At 43.8% G+C, this 23463-nt stretch overlaps 1 protein-coding gene across 3 annotated transcripts in view; it reads right to left on the bottom strand.

Annotated features, from left to right (window-relative positions):
* Positions 1 to 23463, bottom strand: part of MAP3K20 (mitogen-activated protein kinase kinase kinase 20) — a 178746-nt gene that overhangs the window by 72230 nt on the left and 83053 nt on the right. For all 3 annotated transcript variants that reach the window (XM_062187850.1, XM_062187870.1, XM_062187859.1), the window contains exons 3-7: positions 22652 to 22739; positions 13934 to 14035; positions 10128 to 10193; positions 6149 to 6177; positions 5896 to 6033 (exon numbers count right to left, since the gene is read on the bottom strand). In XM_062187850.1, the coding sequence (XP_062043834.1) occupies positions 5896 to 6033; positions 6149 to 6177; positions 10128 to 10193; positions 13934 to 14035; positions 22652 to 22739 (423 nt within the window). The remainder of the gene's footprint in view (positions 1 to 5895; positions 6034 to 6148; positions 6178 to 10127; positions 10194 to 13933; positions 14036 to 22651; positions 22740 to 23463) is intronic.

The raw sequence follows: 23463 nt of genomic DNA, 5'->3' as shown, positions 1-23463 counted from the left end.
AGGATCCCAAGACCCCTTCCTGGCATCTGTGGCATGTTTATTCTCAGACTTGAGGCAGGCAGGCTTGACATGTGTCAAGAGGCAGAAGGGTTCATGAAGCTGGGGAGGGCAAGTATCCTGGGTGCTAGGGGGCCAGCACTATGGCACAGCTGGTTAGGTTGCCACCCACAACACAGGCATCCCATATGAGCACCGGAGTCCTGGCTGCTCCATTTCCAATCCAGCTCCTTGCTATTGTGCCTAGGAAAGCAGCAGAAAATGGCCCCAGTCCTTAGGCCTCTGCACCAATGTGGGACACCAGCATAGGGTTCCAGGCTCCTGGCTTTGGCCTGGCCCAGTCCCAGTCTTTGTAGTCATCTGGGGAATGAACCAGTGGATGGGAGATCTGTCTTACTCCCTCTTTCCTTCCCTCTCTGTAACTCTACTTTTCAAATAAACAAATCTTACCAAAAAATAGGGGTGGGGTGGGGTGGCAGGAAGGAGTACCAGTGGATAAGGGGATAAATTCTTACAGCAAACTTTAAAAAATATCCCAGAAAAACAAAAAGCAAACACACACTGCATTTTTGGGGGGTGGGTTTAAATAAGGCAACTCTCCTGAGTGGTCTTACTGAACCGTGTGTGACTGCTGAGCACAGGAGAGGGTTTCAATGAGCAGAACAGACTCTTTTTGTTTTGTTTTGCTTTGTTTTTTTGACAGGCAGAGTGGACAGTGAGAGAGAAAGACAGAGAGAAAGATCTTCCTTTTGCCGTTGGTTCACCCTCCAATGGCCGCTGCGGCCGGCGCACCGCGCTGATCCGAAGGCAGGAGCCAGGTGCTTCTCCTGGTCTCCCATGGGGTGCAGGGCCCAAGGACTTGGGCCATCCTCCACTGCACTACCGGGCCATAGCAGAGAGCTGGCCTGGAAGAGGGGCAACCGGGACAGAATCCGGCGCCCCGACTGGGACTAGAACCCGGTGTGCCGGCGAGAACAGACTCTTAATGAACCAGGGGTGTTTTACACAAATGCTGCCCCTACTGACAAGCCAGTCCTGGCTACTCACCTATTTCTGAAAGGACATCAAAAACTCTCAATAAACACACTGCTTCCTGAGATAGGCATCATTTTCAAAGTTTATGGCTCATAGATTTCAAAAAACACAATCCCCACTTAATTACTGTCCTCCTGCTCTTGTAAGTAACAGACACTTTGAAGATATCATGCTTATTTCATTAAAACAAAATTGTGGGGCTGCGCTGTGGTGTAGTGGCTAAGCCACCACCTGCAGTGCCAGCATCCCATATGGGCACTGGTTCATGTCCTGGCTGCTCTTCTTCTGATCCAGCTCTCTGCTATGGCCTGGAAAATCAGCAGAAGATGGCCCAAGTCCTTGGGCCCCTGTACCCACATGGGAGACCCAGAAGAAGCTCCTGGCTCCTGACTTTGGATCTGCTTAGCTCTAGCCTTTGCAGCCATTAGGGAGTGAACCAATGGATGGAAGACCTCTCTCCATCTCTTCCCCTCTCTCTCCCTGTAACTTTACCTCTCAAATAAAATAAATTAAAAAAAAAATTGTGATCACTCCAACAATAAGGCTCTGGAACGCCTGCTGTGCTTTCCCATTCACTGGTCGTGCTTGTCGTTTCAGATACAATCGTGAGTTCCTGTTTGGGATGAGATGGCCCAGTGCAGGTGGAGTGAGCGGCAGGCGAGCCACTCTCGTGCAGACGTCGGATGGCAGTGGCTGTGTTAGAGCAGAGGTGCAGGAAAATCGCTCCATCTCCACCAGTCGGGGAAGACTCTAGCACCAACACAGCCCTGGAGCCCCGAGCCCGAGGCTCCCAGGAGCGGCATGTGGTGTGTGAGCACACAGCAGCAGCGGCAACACGGGGCGGCGGACAGCGCGCGTGGCTCAGCGACGGGCTCACTTGTTAAGCGTCTGTGAAATCTCCAAGTCAAAGGCAAGCAGATCAAGCAAAGGTAGGGTCCTCCACCCCGTGGACAGAGGGGATCACGCTGAGCCCTGCCCCTCCACAGTGTCCCACCTGTTCGCACTCATCTGTGGAAGCTAAAGTGCCGACGTCAGAGAAGCAGAGAGGAGAGCAGCGGTCACGAGCGCTGGGATCAGCGCACAGGGGACGAGGGCTCGCAGGCGCAGGGGTGTGGCTGGCAGGAGGCCTAACTTCTCACGGTCTACAGCTCAGGAGCAGAATATTCCAAAGTGGCTGGCAGACGGGACTCTGGGTGAAAGTGTCTGAGGTGACGGACCCTTCCCATTACCCTGACCTGATCATGACACATTACATGAGTGAGTTAGATGCCACTCCGCGGCCCATAATACATACTATTACCGTCTGGCAACACAAATTTTAAACAGTCACTTGAGTGCAGAAGTCTGTCATAAAAGAAATAGAATGTTTGCAGCTCCCGACAGGTTAACTCAAACCCCATTTAAGGAAAGGGTCAATGGGGCCGGCGCTGTGGCGTAGCGGGTAAAGCCGCCGCCTGCAGTGCCAGCACCCAATATCACACTGGTTCAAGTCCTAGCTGCTCCTCTTCCAGTCCAGCTCTCTGCTGTGGCCTGGAAAAGCAGTAGAAGATGGCCCAAGTCCTTGGGCCCCTGCACCCGTGTAGGAGATCCAGAAGACGCTCCTGGCTCCTGGCTTCGGATCGGCACAGCTCCAGCTGTTGCGGCCATCTGGGGGGTGAAACAGTGGACAGAAGATCTCTCCCTCTCTCTCTGCCTCTCAATAGCTCTGCCTTTCAAATAAATAAACCCTTAAAAAAAAAAAAAAGGGAAAAGGAAAAGGTCAGTGGGAATGGGGCTTCCAAAAGGCCCAGGACAGGACCCCAAGCTGTGCAAGCAGAAGTCACCCGTCAGCACCGCGTGCGGTTATATGGAGGGGCCTCTGCTCCCGGGGACTGGTACAAGGATTTTCCTTACACTCTAGCTAAGGAAAAGCACTGCACGCCAGAGTCCCTGGCAATAAGGATTCTGAAAAAAGGTGGTATGAAGTTTGCTTTCATCAGTGAAACAATACTCAGATGTCTTCTAACTCATTCAATCATGCAAAAAAGTTGTAGAAACCGTGAGCATCTAAACACATTCTCCTGCACACACGCGCCTGGCCTGGTGCTGGGTCACCACGAGTGCCGATGGGGGGACCCATGTGCTCCTGAACTCCAGGGCCTGCTGCACAACACAGGGTGTAGTTGCCATATTTAAAGACTAGGAAACAGAGACTGTGTGCAGCCTTCAAGGCCAAGGCCAAGTACTCTCTGGCCTTCTACAAAGAATATGTCGGCTCCTGTGCTACTGGACAAAACCAGATACTGGTGCCAGCGAGCCAGCTAAGGTAAATGCTGATCACCCCACACTGGTGTCTAGCTCAGTGCCCAACTCAGTGAAGCAACCTGACTTCACAGGAGAAAACAGCCTCACACAAAATCTTAACTGTAACCAATCACCCATGTTCAGAAAGCCCAACAGATGGAGGTGTGGTTAGAACACAGTTCCTGCTGACGTGGAAGATCAGTTTTAGAATCTGGTCTCCTCTGCAACTTAGGTTTTGTTTCCTTTTTTTTTTCCCTATGCCTATAACTCATATAAATGTGTTAGAGGTAGATACAATGACAGGTATGAGTATATTATTATTATTATTATTTCCATTTTACTTGAAAGTCAGAAGGGGAGAAAGAGAGGGGGAGAGAGAGAGAGAGAGAGAGACAGCAACATATGCTCCATTTGCTAGTTTACTCTCCAAATGCCCTCAACAGTCAGGGCTGGGCCAGGCCAAAGTCAGGAGCCCAGGACTATATTTCAGTCATCACCCACTGCTTCCATGAGCACAAAGCTGCATAGAAGCACAGCGGGCAGGACTGCAACCAGGCACCCTGATATGGGATGTGGGAGTCCCCGGCAGTGACTTATCCATGTGCCAAACACCCAGCCCCGTTTCCCTCTTTTAATGGAAATTATCTGATCACTGCCTGTTACAGCTTGCAGTCTTCATTCTTAGAAATAACCGGAATTAAGGAAAATTAAATATGTGGCCTGATGTTACTGATGTCCTCTAACCTTTAAAATTTGTATCTTTAGTAAAAAAAAAAAATGTATTTCATTTTCAAAATAAATTTCTATTTATTTGAAAGGCAAAGAGAGACAGAGAGAGCGAAATCTTCCATGTGCTGGTTGACTCCACACAAGCCTGCCATGGGCAGGTCTGGGCCAGACTGAAGTCAGCAGTGCAGAACTGAATCCGGGTCTTCCATGTGGGTGCGAGAGACCAGAACGTGAGCCAACCACCTGCTGCCTCTCAGTGCGCACATCAGCAGGGAGCTGGATCAGAAGCAGAGTAGCCGGAAGTTGAAACAGGCTCTCTGATAAAAAATTACTTAACCACTGTGCCGGATGTTTGCCCCATGGCATCCTGAAACCTTTTCCAATAGCCAACAGAATTCATCTCTATTATATTAATTTGGTGTGCATAGGATGTGTTATGACTTGCAAAGAGCTAGCCAACTGAAACCATCCCAGAGCTTAAGCAACGAAGCCAGCAGTAAATACCTAGAGACTGATAAAAGAAGAAAAAGGAATGTGTTGGGCAGTGTTGATCTCTTCGTTGCCATCAGCCACCACCCTCGGTCGGAACACACAGACACTCAGGAGGAAGAGGCAAGCTACTTGGGCCCAAATTAGTCTGCTTCTTTTCCTATCACTATGAAAATGTCCTTTTAAGACAAGGTCGTATAAATAGAGAGGTGGTATAATTAGGAGATGAGACAGAAAGACAGGGAATTCAATACTATCTTGAACTTTTTCAAGGCTGTCTATATAGTTTAGGGAAAACACTTGCCCTCAAAAAAAAGGGCAACTAGGGGGAGGTGTTTGACCTAGTGACTAAGACACTAGCTAAGATGCCTGCTTCCTACTTCAGAGTGTCTGGGTTCAACACAGTTTCAGCTTCTTCCCAATTCAGACCTGGGAGGCAGCAGATGATGGTTCAAATAATTGGGTTCTTGCCTCCCACCAATGGAGACCTTGACTGAGTTCCACGCTCCCAGCTATGGCCTTGGTCCAGGCCATTGTGGGCATTTGGGGAAAGAACCAAATGTTGTCTCTCAAACAAATATTTTTTTTTTTTTAAGGCAACAAATGAATTCCTTCATCCAGCAAAAAACTGTCCCAACCTTTACTTCTTTCTCTCTGATAACACAGGGGTAACTTATCACTCCAGAATGATCCATCTTCATACTCCTCCAGAAGTTGATGTCCTTGACTCCTTTCTCCCTGCGGTATCTACTCCTTGGGCACTCCACCCCACCTCCCATTATTCTACTCTTCTATAGTGCTCTGTCACCACCCTCACGTCGTACCCTAGATCCACACTGCTACTATCGAAGTGTCACCTACTAAGTATGCTTTCTTTTGTCCTTTTAAAAACTCACTAATCACCTAAGGAGTTGGTACTCAGGTTTCCTGCTAATGAGGACACGTGCCAGAACTACTGGTGATTTTATACTAACTGAGCAACCCATGACCATGAAGTCCTGTTCCAAAACACCCCCATTTCCACTGAGTTACACAGACACTCTAGTCATCTCTCCACTCAGTGCACAAGTATTCTCTACAGGACGGCATCTGGCCCAGCACTATTTCAGGTTCCATCTAATTGGGTTTTTCAAAGTGAGGTTTCTTCTCAATTCAGAATAAAAGAACTCAGATGCAAAAAGTATCCAAAGTACACATCTTGGACATTTTAAAGTATTCCTCCTGGACCTTTCTTCCAGACATTTCATCAGAAAGAGCAGACCTATCTCAAAGGAAATGGTGCCAAAATACGGGACCTCTCCTCTCCTGGCTGCCTGGCTTTTGAATTTCTTTGAGCAAAGAAGGAATGAGAAATGAACTCACCACACCATAGGAATATGTGTCACAAGTTTCCGACACGGGGAGACTCTGGATAACTTCTGGAGCCATCCAGGGGAAAGTTCCAACTAAGGACATGTGTGTTGTATGGTTATGGAACCGGGAGGCACCGAAATCACAGATCTGCGAAAACAAGAACCAACATCAACTTCCCATTTATTGTCCGAAACAGAATCATCAATCACAACAACCTACGTGCGAAATTAACAATTAAAAAAATTAAAGGAAATAATCCTACCTTTAGTACTCCATCAGCGGCTATCACAACTAAAAAAAAAGAAGGAATAAATTATAATAATCATCTAGTTTGTCTGAATTGCCTTATGCTAAACATTTATAAACTTCCATGCCTATTTTTGATATGGCATTTATGAACGATAAAACCAGGCTGGCATCGCAGCTCACTAGGCTAATCCTCTGCCTGCAGCGCCGGCACCCTGGGGTTCTAGTTCCGGTTGGGGCGCCGGATTCTGTCCCGGTTGCTCCTCTTCCAGTCCAGCTCTCTGCTGTGGCCCAGGAGTGCAGTGGAGGATGGCCCAATTCCTTGGGCCCTGCACCTGCATGGGAGACCAGGAGGAAGCACCTGGCTCCTGGCTTCGGATCGGCGCAACACACCGGCCATAGCAGCCACTTGGGGGGTGAACCAATGGAAAAAGGAAGACCTTTCTCTCTCTCTCTCTCTCACTGTCTAACTCTGTCAAAAAAAAAAAAAAAAGATAAAACCAAACATTTTAAACTGCATTGAGGATTTTGCAAAAGGGAACAGACATTAAAACAGAAACTTAATTTCATGAAGTGGTGATTAAAAAGGCTTTCAAGACACATATTTAATCCGAATGCAGTTCTGCTGAGTGAAAAAAGCACAAATGAGTGGAATTAGGAGAGCCAGATTGTACCTGGGTTCTGCCAGGAGACTGGCAGTGTGATACTTAGGAACTCATAGCATCGTTACTTCATGGTATACAGAGTTTTTCCCCCTAACTGAAGAGTAATTTTTGTAAAGGCAGCAATAATATTCGTTCATTCATTCAATTATTCACACATTCACTCGTTCAGCAGTATTTGCTGAGCACCTACTGTGGGGAAGACGATGCACCATGTTCTGGAACAGCAAAGTGAGCAAAACTGACACTGTCTGTGCTCTCGTGGGGTTTACAGGCAAATCAGAGACAAGCCAACAAGTATGTACATACAGTAGGTGGGAAAAATTCGCTGATGAAACAGAATTACAGAACCAAAAAAGTATATCTAAGGCTGTGGCGGTCAGACCAAGTTTCCTGGAAGAAACGTTTGTGCTAAGACCTGAAAACCCAGGAGTCAACTGGACAGAGCAGAGCTGCAGAGGGAAGTCTGGGGTTTCCTAGGCCGAAGAGAGAACCGAAGCAAAAACTCAGGGGCACAGGAAAGGCGCTGAGCTTCTGGAAGGAAGGAACCAGTTCTAGAAGAGTCTTTGTGAGAAAAGGAAAGCCAGCAAAACCTAAGAGTATGGAGGCAACGAGCCCACGTGCAGAGGGAAGACTGCCCCAGAGAAGAGCAGAGGGCACACGCGGCCGTTGTCGAGAGCGATGAGGATGCCTGCACTGAGCCTGGGCAAAGGACAGGAGAGAGGCCGGGGCCCTGACACACTGGGACACAGGCTCAGGGAGGCTTGAGGAACAGCTGGGGCTGGGAGCAGGAAGAGGAGCCAGGGAGAAATCAGAGGGGGAGGCAGCTCAGCTTCGTGGTCAGAGCAGGAGTGCTGCATTCACACTGTAATCCCCTTCCAGTCCATTTCTGGCGCCACGACTGGTACTGTCGCTCACTGAGGAAGGAACAGGGGGAGGCGGGCAGGGAGAAGATGGAGAGATCAGTTGGAAGACATTACAGGTCAGGGTCATACAAAATACCTATGTGAATCCAATCAGCAGACAGATATATACTTTTGAAGCTGGGATCTGCTGGCATCTGTTAATATGGGCCTTTTAAGGAGTGGGAGAAAAGCGCTCAGGAGAGGTGACCAAGGGCAGATCCCTGCAGAACCACCTGTGGCGTTTCCCTGCCAAGGCTCCACAGCGCCTTGAACATGGCACATGATCAGGGCCTCACCGCCACTACTAATGATTTGGATACGTGGGGAAAATAATCTTTGCATGACCTAATATATAGAAATCGCCTCAGCAGAAATGTGACACCCTGAAAAAGCCTCTTGTATACTTTCACAAATAATGATGTAAATATTTTATCAGTCAGTTATTTTTGAAAATCTCTACTGCCTTTTTCTCATATAACACATTCAAAAAACTCACATTATGAGAATATATAACAGAAAATGAAAGTCTTATTCCTTCTTTGAGGTTAAAAAAAATTGCTAGAAGTTAGGTCTATATTCTTTCTTTTTTTGTTTTTATTTTATTTTTTAAATTTATTTTTTTTAAGTTTTTTTTTAAATATAAACCCCCCAAAATTACCCTTCTCATCTCTAACTTGTCTGTTTGTTTTTTTTTGTTTTTGTTTTTGTTTTTTTTTTAATTTGACAGATAGACAGTGAGAGAGAGACAGAGAGAAAGATCTTCCTTCCATTGGTTCACCCACCAAATGGCTGCCACAGCAAGAACTACGCTGATCCAAAGCCAGGAGCCAGGTGCTTCCTCCTGGTCTCCCATGTGGGTACAGGGGCCCCAGCACCTGGGCCATCCTCCACTGCCCTCTTGGGCCACAGTAGAGAGCTGGACTGGAAGAGGAGCAACCGGAACTAGAACCTGGCACCCATATGGGATGCCGGCGCCATAGGCAGAGGATTAACCAAGTGAGCCAAGGCGCCGGCCCCAGTCTATATTCTTTCAAGGTTACTGTACATTCCCATCAAGTAAATACACAAATTATAATTTTGAAAAACAAGACTTTTCCATTGTTACAAATTCTTCATAAGGACTGCATGGAAAAATCCAGAATTGAGGTAATTATACTTCTCTTATAGAAGATTTAGGCTATACTGATGTCAAATAAGTTGCTTAAAGTGAAATTCTGAGCATGAACAAAAAATTTACAAAGTTGTAAAAGTCGGTTATTCTCTACTAGATTTTAGATGACTTCCCAATGATGTTCTGCGAGTCTGCTATAAATCACAAGTGTTCAGTTCCACGAAGCTTGTGTCTAATACAGCCAAAGGACATGTGACAATGCCCAAGAGGACAGGAATTGCAGCTGCAGCCCAGCAGCGGGTTGGGTGGGTGCTCGAACCCTACCTGCCGATGGCTGGCGGCTGCCACGCATCCCTCACCCCACCCCATCTCTTGCCAAAAGCACACACAAACTAAGCAGGGGCTGGTCCCTGGGCCCCTGCCTCCGCTTGCCATCGCTACTCATCCTAGGCACCACATTGTGCGTCTGAGTCTATAATCATTTTACTGCCATAATCTAAAGATTTTCAAAAAAATAAATAGTCCCCTTCTTTCTCTCTGAGATTTTTTTTTTTTTAAAGAAAGCAGCAAACCATGATGTTTACTTTAGCTGGTTCTGCTGAAGCTCAACACTTCTAGGGCCTTCCTCTGATCACTTCAGAGTGATGTAATGGAAGAAGCTATCTGTTACCATTCCTGCTTGAAGGTAAGGCCTAATCCTGCAAGCTACTTTAAAATGCACACTCTCCAAATCATAAAACAGGGAACACATCATAAACTTCAGAAAGCACAGAGGAGGAGAAACAAGAAAAAGCAAGTCTTTAAAGCGTTTCCAAACTCCCAAACACGCTGATCCCTTTCAGGCGCTACTCCAGGTAAGATGGGCATGACCCACATAAAAAGTTGACGTGATCGCATTCAGAAGGAACACGAACAAAACTCAAAAAGCCAGGACACAGAACCAGCTAAAAATAGAAGACAAAGAGTACATGACGCCATACTTTAACCCAGCAGATGTCTCTCTTAGAAAATAATCCTAGGGTACAAACTAGGGATGGGCTGAGGAGTTTGGGTGAAAGGAATCAGGCCCACCATTTCTTATATTGGGAAAAAAAACGCAAAGCATCTCAATGTCTGTGCTGTGTTCCCACAGGTGAATACTGTGTGGCTTCTTCACGTGAGACGGAGCATTTTGGTATTTACTAGTGGTGGGGAGACTGTCATGGTATCAGCACTGGGTCCGTCCGTCACAGAAGGCGGGAGAAGCGCGGTGCTCACTTCTGTTCCCAGGTGCAGAACTGTGTATACAGGCAAAGTGAAAACACACGACCACATTACCGTTTCTTGACTTGAGGTCTCTGTGAATCACCTTGACCGGTGCCTCCATGTGTAAATAGTGCATTCCTTTCAGACAGAAGGAGAAAAGGCCTATTAATATTTTCAACATTACATCAGTATCAGTCTTCGTATTTCTTTGCAAATAATTCAACAGCAGAAACTATATCCACACATTCTATCCTTCCACGATGGATCAAACAAGATAGCTACATTACTAACATTCGTATGTTAAGCAAAATTTGTGGTTTAATCCCTTGGAGGTTGGAACTTGTAATAACGTCAGCTGTTACAAGATGTAGTAAGGACACCGTAATTTTCTGGGGTCTGAAGGACAGAAAATAGCACAGTCAGCACTGGAGAGTCTGTGACTAAGGTATTCCACCATCAAACCACCTGCCAGGTCGCTCTGCCCTGAACAGGCTGTGCAGTCTGCAGCTGGCCCCATTCGCTCAGTGCCTCTCTCGGGGAGAGCTGGGAGTGAGGGTGGGCGCACTGCTTGGTAACATATCTTCAGATAGGAAAACCTGCAGTAGCTACAAGATATTTATTCTTTTCACAAAGATAAATCTTTGAGATCATCCATATTTACACACACTTGAAAATTCTGTCTGGTATCTTTAGAATAGACATTGTTACTTCAGTAAACTGGGTAGACAGAAAGTAAGGAGAATTTTATTATTTTGAATAGAAATGGGAACTCTGAAAGATACATTTCATGGTAACTTTTTAGAAGCATTTGACTCTTTCTGATCTACTCCCTTAGAATAAAGAAAAAGAACATTTTCTACTGAAATCTTTCCTCTCCCTTTATTTCTCAAAATAGCCTCCCTCCTCAAATCAAACAGGCTCCTTTTTATTAGTGCATTGTTACTTGAAAATAATTTAATAATTAGGCTTCAGCTCTTTAAAAGTATATAGAACATTTCAATTTTATAAAGGTTAATTTGATAATCTATTATTCTTCCACTATTCTGATTACTACATATTGAAGAATCACAAAAGAACAAAGAAAATAAGAAAAAAGTTTAAGTTCTTGCATAAAACGCTATGACTTGAAGAGTCAAATGAACAAAAGTGTTAGTAATTTAAGTGATCTTAAACAAGATGTAATTGGGATTTCCTTTCTAATATGAAGTTTTACATATTTCAAACTAAAAATTCAACATCTACAGAGTGCGTAGCATTTAACAGTCTCCAGGACTGAACCTCATAGTTTCTCTTCACTTGCACTGGAATCAAATTCCTGGAGAACTTTTCAGGGAGACACTGTACGATTCCTACTGGATGTAGAACTGGACAGTTTCTACACTTCCTAACAAAGATTTCACAAAACAAGACCCAAGCACATAAGCTTTAAACATAGCTACCTTTCTTCTGAGTGGCAGATCATATAGTCAACACTTAAGCAACAGTGTACACAAACAGTAACAATCACAACTATTTAAAACTTTGTAAGTCGTGTATAATTCTGCCTTATTTTTATTGCCAGCAATTAAGAAGGCAGAGAAGTATTCTCATCAGGTTTAACATTCAAGGTTTTCTAAGTTAAGATCTGACAGGTGTCACTGAGAAGGCTTTTGAACCAATGATGACAATTTTGAGACTGGGTCCAGGTTTGTCTGCTTCAGCCACCCCTCTGTCACATTACTGACCGACTTGCACAACTGTAGATATATTCTCATTCCTCTTTCCATCCAGAAGGAAGAGAATCTTTTTTGTTTTTTTTTTTTTTTTTTGGTGTGTGTGAGAAGATACTCTCTCAACAAGAATGAGATTGAGCAATGCCTATTTCAGAACTGCATGAATCAACTCTTATTTTGACATGAGGTATTCATTCTTCGATTTCTCAACATATCGTTGCTTCGGTGGCTTCACTCATGACCCAGCTGAAAGATACAGAGCTGAATATGAAACAGAATCAACAGAAATCAAGCCTGCCTACCTAGTCTCTACGTTCTCCATGCGGCTTTCTCAGAGAGGGCTGACGTCATTCCTAAAGCATGGCGTTTCCTTTTTCCAGGGCACCTTACAGCACTTTTCAGTGCTAAGCAATTGCTTGTGACAAACTCCAAGTCTCGTCCCTGCCCCACTCTCCTCACTTGGGGCCCAACATGTCAGCACTTACCCTGCTGATCAATTTACCCGCCAGGCAAAAGGGATTTTATCACTTCGTAGTTTTGGACACCGCCACAGGGCCCACCCCATGTTCAGGACAGCAACAGAATTCCTTTCCCTCTCTCCCTTCCCTTCGGAGGCAGCGTGCCAGCACTCTTGAGGAACCCAGAGAATGAGCTGCTCTGGAGCTGAGACACTCACTGCTCACAGAGAGAACGCGCAGCTGGCGGGCCGGGCAGCAGGGACTGAAGTCAGTTGGTTGTTTGCTCTCTATCCATCCCTAGCACCATTAAGCACTGGCATGGGTGTCACTGGCTGAGCACCCTAAATGCAAAAGTCCATAAGGTGAAGGGCTGCAAGCCAGGGTCTGCTTGTGTGTGCCCCGACGGTTGCGTCCCTGCATTCCCACTGGGAACAGCACACCATCTTGTTTATGAACAGGGGGCCTCTATGTGTTCTAGTGACATGCACAGAAGTGACCACCAAGCTGTCACAGGAAACACCTTGAAGAACGTGACAGTTTAAGGCTTATGCACAGTGCCTGATGCAGGGAGACATAGTTAAGTTATATAATGCAGCCGAAGCCTTAAGTACACCATAGAGCACATTATTTTTATAAAGCTATGCAGAAGCAGCATCTACCATGATACTTTAAAACCTCCCCCCTCCCTTTTTTTTTTTTTTACTTCTCCTATATGAAGAATTTGGCAGGTGTTAAAACAGATAAGATAATTCCCTAAAGGAAAGATGATTATTTTTGAAAGTCACTGTGTGGCTTTAGAGTGAAAGCAACGACTCGGCTCTCTCCTTAACTGAGTGCTGGGGAACACTGTATTTACTTTACAGAGAGAACTTCATAGAAAAGAGAGTAGTCAATCGCAAAAGAGTTCATTGTCCCAGTAAAATCTGGACCCACTGGCTTTCTAGGGGTTGCTAGAATACAAATGTAACCATCAGTGTTCATTATTTAGATAAAGTTGTTTCCAAAGCAACTCTGACAGCTATAAATAAAACTCAGAAATATTCAGTTGGGGAAATGGAAAAAAAAATATGGAATTTGAATTGCTTTAGAAAACATTAGTTTATGTAGGCATTTAAGAGGGAAAAAGAACTGGGCATGTTGCTTAGAGATTTTGTGCATTAAAAATATTTAAGTTCCAAGGGTGATGTCCAAGTTTACTTAAATATAAAGCAAAATCAGAACTGCTTTAACATGGCAGGACAAAGAAAATGGGCTTTGAAAGTGGTTGTTATTTTTAGCTTATTATGATGTACACAAAATGGGTCGAAATAATCTTATAATAAATCATGTTTTCTGCAGACTTACAGAACAACCAGACTTACCAATTTTCCATTTAACGTATCAGGCTAGGTGACCAATTATATTGTCACAAAATATGGCAAAAAATTTATCCTGGAGTTTACTAATTTTTCTAAGTCTGGATTTTAGGGACAGAAATAACACAAAGAAAAGGGAAGATGGGAAAGGAATCTAGGAGTGGAAAGGCAATGACTTAAAATACTAATTGGACAGCGAGTTGCAGAATTCTTACTACTTTTGGTCTGAAAAATGAAAGGCATGTAAAGACACAGAATATAAATCTTCCTGACCCAAGTCCCTAAGTCAGGATGGAAGAATTTTCTGACCTAAGTCCCCACCCATTCTGTAGGAACACAGCACGCACTCTTACCTTTGGCTACATCGGTGGCCCAGGTCATGATGTGATCCATGTCCATCTCCTCACTTTTGTTGCTGTTGATGTAATCGTAGAGAGACCCCAGAGAAGCATATTCTATTTCCAAAGGAAACACAAGCATACAATTAAACTCAAGGCACACTTCAGAAATAATTCAACCAAAACCAGAAAAGCATATAAAAAGTTGTTGCATGCTGTGGTTTCCAAGAGTTACTATCACGTCACTAATATGTTACTAACATGTTACTGCATGTCTGTCAAAGACCATTAACGGAGACTGACCAGCGAACTTCAGTCCCACACCAGAAGCCATTTAGCTGGAACTGAGAAGCAGAGGTGCTGGGCGAATGTCTCCAAAACAAAGGCATGCTGAGTGCGTCCGCAGGAGCGTCTTCAAAACGTCACGCCATGGTTTGGAGAGGATTTGGCTCCAGGACTTATGTAGCCATGTAAACCACAAGGTTGTTAAGTCAATGGTACCAAGAGCATCCAAACAATCCAACTGGTGAGTTTAGCAAGAGGGCCTTGGAAGACAGTACTTATGAGAGGGTTGTCTGTAGAAGTCAACGTGGCCTCATAAAATTTATTAACTACAAATACAAAATTTAAAGTTTTAGTAATTTCATACAAGTTGGCAACCACACCACAACGTAGTTTTAGAACCTTCCCATCACTCTAGACAGCCCCTCATGCCAGTTTCCAGTCAGTCACCACTCTCACCCCAGTCCTACAATCCGCTTTGGTGCCTTTTCTTGATATTTCATATGAACAAAGTCATACAAAGTGTGCTCCTTGTGCCTGACTGCTTTCCCTGGCATAATGTTTCCAAGGTTCATCTGTGCTGTAGCAGGGAGCCGTGCCATCATCCTCTGGTATTCACCAGAGAAAGGATCCAGGGCCCCCCAGCCCCCCGATTTCAGAATCTGTATATGTTCAAGTCCCTTCTACTAAATGGCACAGTATTTGTATATAACCTACTCACACCCTCCTGTGTGTATTTTAAATCATCTCCAGAGTACTTATACTATCTAATACAATGTAAACAGTATGTAATTACTTGGTATGCTACACTATTTAGGAAATAATGACAAGGAAAAAAATCTGCACATACTCAGTAGAGATGCATTTTTTTAAAAAAAGATTTTATTAATTTGAGAGGTGGAGTTATAAACAGTGAGAGGAAGAGACAGAGAAAGGTCTTCCACACACTATTTTACTCCCCAAATGGCCCCAATGGCTGGAGCCAAGCTGATCCAAAGCCAGGAGCCAGGAGCTTCCTCTGGGTCTCCCACGTGGGTGCAGGGGCACAAGTGCTTGGGCCAACTTCTATTGCTTTCCCAGGGCATAGCAGAGAGCTGGATTGGAAGAGGAGCAGCTGGGACTAGAACTGGTATCCGTATGGGATGCTGGCCCTGTGGGCAGAGGATTACCCTACTGCGCCACAGCAGTGCCCCAAGAGACGCATCTTTTTAAAACTTCTGAACCATGTTCGGCTGAATCCATGGATCTGCAACCTGTGGATATGAGTGGCTGACTGTTCTTCATGCTTTCTGTTGTTGAGCACTATTCCAGTGGATGGCTAATTCTACATTTGGCTTATTCATTCACCAGCTGGCAGATATTTGGATTTTATAAATGTTGCTATCAACATTTGTGTATGTGGCTGTGTGTGAGATTATATTCATTTCCCTTGGGTAGATTGTGGGAGTGGAATGGTAGAATCTTTTGTTAAGTGTATGTTTAATTTTTATTTTTAAAAATTATTTATTTTCATTTCAGGGAGAGAATAAGAGAGAGAAAGGGAGAGAGATGGAGAGAGGGAGAGAGGGAGAGAGGGAGGGAGAGAGAAAGAGAGAGAGAGAGAGAGACAGAGATCTTCTATCCACTGGTTCACTTCCCAAATGCCTGCAACACCTAGGGCTGGACCAGGCTAAAGCCAGGGTCCAGAACTCAATCTACATCTTCCACATGTGTGGCAGGGACCCAAATACTTCAGCCATCATCTGCTGTCTTCCAGGGTGAACATAGCAGGAAGCTAGAATCAGAAATGGATCCAGGACTTGAGCCTACACACTGTGATATGGATGAGGGTGTCCCAAATGGCATCTTACTTGCTGCATCAAATGCCTGCTCATACCTACACTTAACTTCTTCTTTTTTTTTTTTTTAAAGATTTTATTTATTTATTTGAGAGGTAGAGTTACAGACAGTGAGAGAGAGACAGAATGAAAGCTCTTCCTTCCGTTGGTTCACTCCCCAAATGGTTGCAACAGCCAGAGCTGTGCGTATCTGAAGCCAGGAGCCAGGAGCTTCTTCCAGGTCTCCCATGCGGGAGCAGGGGCCCAAGCACTTCGACCATCTTCTACTGCTTCCCTAGGCAATAGCAGAGAGCTGGATTGGAAGAGGGACAGTGGGACTAGAACTGGCGCCCACATGGGATGCCGGCTCTGCAGGCAAAGGACTAACCTAGGGTGCCACAGTGCCAGCCCCAACACTTAACTTTTAAAGAAACTATCAAACGGTCTTCCAAAGGGACTGTACCAATGTAAATTCCCACTGCCAGTGCTACACATCCTCATCAACACGTGACACTGCCAGTCTTTTTATTACAATCGCTCTACTCATTATGATGTCAGTAGTATGTCATGGCCATTGTAATTTGCCTTCCCCAAGCACATGATGAAGCTGAGCATCTGCATCTCCTATTACACCCTTGTGTCTGTATATTCTTAAGCAAAGTACCTATTCTAACTCGTGGCTCACTTTCAAATGGGTTATCTCATTGAGTGCAAGAATTCTTTATTTTGATATGTCCTTTATTAGATATATGATTTGCAAATAATTTCTCCCAGTCTGGCTCTCCTCTTTTCATTATCTCAAGGGTGTCTTTTAAAGAGCAGAAATCATTAATTTTTATGAATTCCAATTTATCAATTTTTTAATGGCTTGTACTTTCGGTGTAATATCTAAGAAATCTCTGCCTAACTAAAAGGCATGATTTCGTCCTGTTTTTCTTTTAGTCTTATGTTTCAGTCTATAGTCCATTTTGAGTTCATTTTTTTTTTTTATTTTTATTTTTTGACAGGCAGAGTGGACAGTGTGAGAGAGAGACAGAGAGAAAGGTCTTCCTTTGCCGTTGGTTCACCCTCCAATGGCCGCTGCAGCTGGCGCGCTGCGGCCGGCGCACCGCGCTGATCCGATGGCAGGAGCCAGGTGCCTATCCTGGTCTCCCATGGGGTGCAGGGCCCAAGCACTTGGGCCATCCTCCACTGCACTCCCTGGCCACAGCAGAGAGCTGGCCTGGAAGAGGGGCAGCCGGGACAGAACCGGCGCCCCGACTGGGACTAGAACCTGGTGTGCCGGCGCCGCAAGGCGGAGGATTAGCCTAGTGAGCCGCGGCGCCCGCCATTTTGAGTTCATTTTTAACTATGATATGAGGTGAGGGTCTCAGAGGTTTTTTTTAATATGGAATTACAATTATCTCAGCATAATCTGGTGAAAAGACTCTCTACATTCAATTGAATTGGTAACTTGGTTAAAAATCAAGTGACGATCAATGTGATAGTTTCTTTCAAGACTTCCACTGAGACTACAGATACTGAGCTAATATTTCACTATGTTGATTCTAAGTTTGGACATGAGAAAGTTGGCAGGCACCATGGCTGACTAGGCTAATCCTCTGCCTGCGGTGCTGGCACCCCAGGTTCTAGTCCCGGTTGGGGCACCGGATTCTGTCCCGGTTGCTCCTCTTCCAGTCCAGCTCTCTGCTGTGGCCCAGAAATGAGAAAGTTTAAGTCCTCGAACTTAGGTCTTTGGCATTTCTATGTAAATTTTATGACTGGCATGCCAATTTCTAAAAGAGAGAGAGAGAGCAAGAAAGATAAGCGAACTCTCGGATAGAGACAGGAATTGTGTTGAACTTATGGGTCACTTTGGAGTGATCTGTCACCCTGGCAATACTGCATCTTTCAAACAATGGACAGTGTAACATTGATTTATTTAATCCTTTGGTCTCTCTCAGCAGTGTTTTGTACTTTTCATTGTATGAGACAAACACTTTATTAAATTTCTACCCAACTATTTGTTCTTTTTGATATTCTTTTTGTTTCTTAATTTCATTTTTAGATTGCTCATTCCCAGTGCATAGAAATACAATTGATTTTTGAATGTTGATTTTTGTGTCCTTGTGACCTAGATAAACATGTACTAGTTTTAGGTTTTTTTTTTTTGTGATTCCTCGGGATTGTCTACATTCATAATGCTATATATAATAAGATAAAAGACAAGTATCATTATGCTCTTAAAACTGTATATATATGATACATGAAACGTGTTCCCTTTATAGAAACAAAAAAAAATTTTTTTAAAGTAAGAAAGTTTCAGGGCCGGTGCTGTGGCACAGTGGGTTAAAGCCCTGGCCTGAAGCGCTGGTAATTTTGCTGAATACAGCTTTTTTCTTCCTGCTCTTCAAGTGTCATTCTGCTGCCTGTGGCCTTCAGCGTCAGAGCTGAGCAGTGAGCCCCTGCTGACACCCTGGCTCCCGTGTACACGAGAGGTAGTTTTGTGCGCGCTGCTTTCCAGATTCTCACTTTGTCCTACCCGCAACTCGATTGTGGCTCAGCTGTGGTTCTTCTGCACTTGTCCTGCACCTGGGGTTTGCTGAACTTCTCAAATATGTAGATTAACATTTTATTTGTGGACAATGTTAAAAACACAATTTCCTTCTCCTCCTTTCCTGTTGTGAATTTATTAATATACTTGCTGCTCTCCCACAGGGTTTTGAGGTTCTATTCATTTTTCTTCAAATGTTTTCTATTTTTTAAGTTAGATGATCTCTTGTTCAGTCTAGCTTTATTGATAGTCTTCTGTTGTCTCAAACCTGCTGTTAAGTCACACTACAGAATTTATTTCAATGATCTTTTTCATCTTCAGAATTTCTATTGAGTCCTTTCCTTTTTACTTAATGCCTAGCCACTTGGGCTTCTCTATTGGTTGAGTTATTGTTTTCATACTTTTCTTTAATTCTTTTAACATAGTTTTTCCTTTAGTTCTCTGGATACTTAGATGCTTTGAAAGCTCTGTTAATATGTCAGGTTAACTAAGAGACTATTTCCACTGATGGCTTTTTTCCCTGAACATAAGCTACACATTCCTGCTTCTTTCCAGGTTTGGGTTTTTGTGGGGTTTTTTTGTTTGTTTTGCCTTTTTTTTTTTTTTTTTTTTTTTAGTTTAGATAAATTTAACTCTGGATTTTATTTTTCCTCCATGGAAGTTCTTCTTCTTCTTTTTAATATTTATTTACTCGAGAGGCAGAGTTATATACAGAGAGACGGAGAGACAGACAGGTCCTCCATCCTTTAGTTCAGTCCCCAAACGGCCACACATCTGGAGCTGCACCAATCCGAAGCCAGGAGCTTCTTCTGGGTCTCCCACGCAAGTGCAATGGCCCTCTACCCCTTTCCCAGGCCATAGCAGAGAGCTGGATTGGAAGTGGAGCAACTGGGACTCAAACCAGTGCCTTTGTTTTTGTTTCCAAGCCTGTCTTTTTAGGGACTGCCCTACATCTGAATAGGTCAGTGATCAGCCAGCGACTGCACAGATGGGATAAAACACCCTCGGCTGATAGATCCGCACAAGCACGATCGAAATTCAGACTGTTTTCCAGTCAGTCCTGGCTTCTGCTTTTCGCAGGCCTTTTCTGTCTCCTTCACAGAGGCATGGAGTGCAGGACCTACCTACAAGGCACGTGTGGACAGCTGAGTGGCTGCATTCTTTGGCATCTGAATGACCTCAGTGCCCAGGACATTTACCCTACCAAAATATTAGTTCAGACCAGGACAGCCATTGGTCACTTGTTGCCCTCCACTAGGAACATCCCTTCTACTAAAAGAAAAGGAAAAGGCAACAAAGTTTAACATAGTGTAATTGTTCCTGGAAATATTAGCTCTCAATTGCAACTTCAGAATATGGCTGACAACAAGTTTTCTAAGTATCACTGTAAAAAGCAATCAGTATGTGTTGCAAACCTATCTTATGGGTATACCCAAAAATCCTAATGTTATAGCATTGAGCACTTGCGGCTTCGGATAAATATCCAGAGACACTGGCATATAGAGATCCCAAAACTACTATATTTCAAACATCTTAGACTACAATGAAGATGACATACTCTGAAAACCATCAGGAGAAATTAAAAAGTCATTCTAATGATGATGAATGAATGAATAAATGAATGATGATGATGAAGATGACACTATTTACTGAATTGTTTCATGAATGTGAGGGTATAAGAAAGGCAATATCATTACATTTATTTCATATAAAAGGTGATCTTCAAATACATGGGTAGCTAAACAAACATTAACTATTTTAGCAGGGAGCTGGATTGGAAGTGGAGCAGCTGGGACTTGAAGCTGCACTCACATGGGAAGCTGGCACGGTAGGTGGTGGCTTAACCTGCTGTGCCACAGGGCCAGACCCAAACATTAACTATTTTAAGCAGGCATTTAATTATTTCTTCCTTTCGGTTTTCTCATTGGAAATGGAGGACTCACAATATAATCATAGTCAGTACTGTTGAAACATGGAATGTCTTTATAACAAAATACCACAAGAACCAGGTGCAGTTTAGAGTATAGCTAAGAGGAAAATCAATTAGGGAAAATATCTGGAATTTATTATAACAAGATGTGACAATCAGCTCCAACTGTCTAATAAGAAAAGGCCAGCACAATATCAAAACAAAAAAATCAAATGTTTCTACGCTTAAACTAAATCTAGACTGAGTTACAGAAAATGAGACTGGGTACTTAAAAAGTAACAGGTGTTCCATGGTTGATTTTAACAAGAATTTAGGCCTGTGGACAAACTGTCCAGAATCAATATCTTCTCATGGCACAGTGACACGAGGCAAAACAGAGCATGTGAGAAACGTCAGAGTCGACACAGTCCCTACGCAATTCCCTAGGCCTCTGGGACCCTGAGTCACTTCCCTCGGGAATCCTGGGCCCCAGGCCTCCCCCTGCCACCTACTCTTAGATTACCAGGTACTTTGGAGGGGGTGGGGGGTGGGGTCTGCAACCGGCCTTGCTGCAAAGGAGCTGCACGACCCAGATCCTAATGACTCCTTCCTTCCTCTCCCACGAGTTCCCCCACCGTCGAGGATCATGTTCCCGTGTGCCTGCATACATACCTGTATGACTGGTAACAGTATAGAATCTAGAGGTTTCCAAATATCAAGGGGAAAAATGACCCATTACTGTATCTTTTCTTTTGACACTGGAGTCTCAAGTTCTAGTCACTGCATCTCTTTGTTGATTTGGGGGAAAGATGTTCATTTTTCTTCCGAGGGAAATAAATTGGCAACTGCCTCTGGGGTTCTTCCCCAGGCACCCATGTAAGCACAGTGTTTCCCCAAGGCACACGCACAGGTACACACATGCACACACGCACCCTCACCCTCACCCAGAGATCTTCCATTCTAGTCTCTTCATTCACATGAGAAAACTGAGACACAGATTATCAGTGATCCAGCTAGGAGGCTTTGGCAGAGTCAAGACAGGATTCCACGTCTCCCAGTTCCCACTCTAGTGCTCATTCCATTCCATCACTCTGATAAATCATCCTTTTAAGCCCTCTGCGTGAGTGACAACAGCTGCCACTGCCACAACATTTTTAATTAACAATCTCAAGTTGAATGGACTCAAGCCATTCAAGCTTCCACCATCAGAGCCTCTGACACCCAAGTCAGACAAGATTCGCAGAAGGGCCCCGGCAAGGCTGGGGGTCACGGTCACACAGTCATGCCTACCAGCTTTGGTTTTCTACCCTCCTCATGCTAAGACTTGTTTGTGGGAGAGACGGGGTAAATGCCACCATCCCTAATCCACTTGGTCTTCTCACCCCAAACTTGGCTCCGTTGGCATATCTACTGCCTCTCACCCACAGGGCATGGCTTGGTCCTAATGCTAATAATAGGGTTAATCTTCTGCGGTTTTCTTAATTGTTTTTGTTTTAATCAAAGAACCGGATCAAAGTTATTTGTTATAAAATGAACTGAACACTGTGGTTATTACAGGCCAAAAGCTGCTCATTAGATGGGACAAATATGAGCATGAAGTATTTATAATGCAAGTGTCTTTCTACGCTCGCGTGGCAAAATTTTCTATATGCTCCTTTTTGGAAAGGGCATTTTCACCAGTTATAAACTGCTGCTCCAAACTACCTGGTGATTTAGATCAAGGTCATTACCAACTCAGACGACCAAACCTGAAAAATACTGTTCTCATGTTGAAGACCTTGAAGAAAAAATGCTCCAATGGGATTAAAATGCCTTGCAAAGAATTACAACATGAATAGCTCAAGAAATCTTAATTTATAAAAGGTCAGAGTTACAAAAAACATCCCTTGTTTCAACTAATTAGATAAAATTTTAGTTGAGCAGCACCTTTAAATATTGGTATTGCAGCTGCGAGTGCATTTAAACAGCATTTACGCGGATATAATTAGCACAATTAAACATGGGTAGAAGGGGAAACACCATTCTTAATTATATTGATATAATCAGTTTTATTAATGCTTTATAGCAACAGAAGTGACATCTGACAGTAGCACACGATTCACGACTGAACCTAATATTAAGCATTTCAGCATATTAAGGAATCTAAAGCTGGGTGACTGGGGAAAGAAAGAAGTCAAACACAGAGCTCCTACCTGTGACGATGCCGTAGTTGGGAGGCTCGAGAATGACTCCGTAAAACTGGATGATGTTTCTGTGGCTGAGGACACTGAGGATTTCTGCCTGTACCAAAGGCAAATGCAAAAGTCTGTAAATTCTCACAACGTAACGAGTCTAACAAGATAAAACTCCCTAGTCAGGCTTTCAAATAGCAATGGAGAGATTCAGTTAACACCTGTTTATGTTCTTCATCTCATCATTCATTCCGTATATATAATTTCTGCACACAAGGTAGTGAAAACATACAAGGATAAAAGTGGATTTTTGGCCTTCAGCAGTTACTTGGTAGCAAGACAAACTTGTACATTTTGAGGAGTATTAAACATTAGAAAACTGTACTAAAGAGTGACATGATAAAAAGGTTCTTTTTATTAAACTTAATTTTAAAAATGATAAGATAGCTGCCTCACTGTGTATCTGCTAGTATCTATATAGAGCATGATCTCTGGATAGACACATACATTCATGAAAATTTTATTATTTTATGGAGATAAAATATAGCTAATCAAGAATTTGAAATACAAGGTATAAAACAGTGTGAACTAAATACAGAAAAAGTTTTATATATGTAAGTTTTCATTTTATTTGACAGAGATCTTCCATTCATTGGTTCACCCCATAAATGCCTGCAACAGTTGGGACTGCACCAAACCATAGCCAGGAACCTAAAACTCAATCCAGGTTTCCCAAGTGGGTGGCAGGGACACAAGTACTCAGGCCATTGCCTGTTGTCTCGCATGGTACTGCATTAGCAAGAAGTTGGAATCAGGAGGGGAGCCAGGCCCTC

The sequence above is a fragment of the Lepus europaeus genome, chromosome 1 (genome assembly GCF_033115175.1).
Source record: "Lepus europaeus isolate LE1 chromosome 1, mLepTim1.pri, whole genome shotgun sequence".
NCBI classification, from domain to species: Eukaryota; Metazoa; Chordata; class Mammalia; order Lagomorpha; family Leporidae; genus Lepus; species Lepus europaeus.
This window is presented reverse-complemented; position numbering and strand designations above follow the sequence as displayed.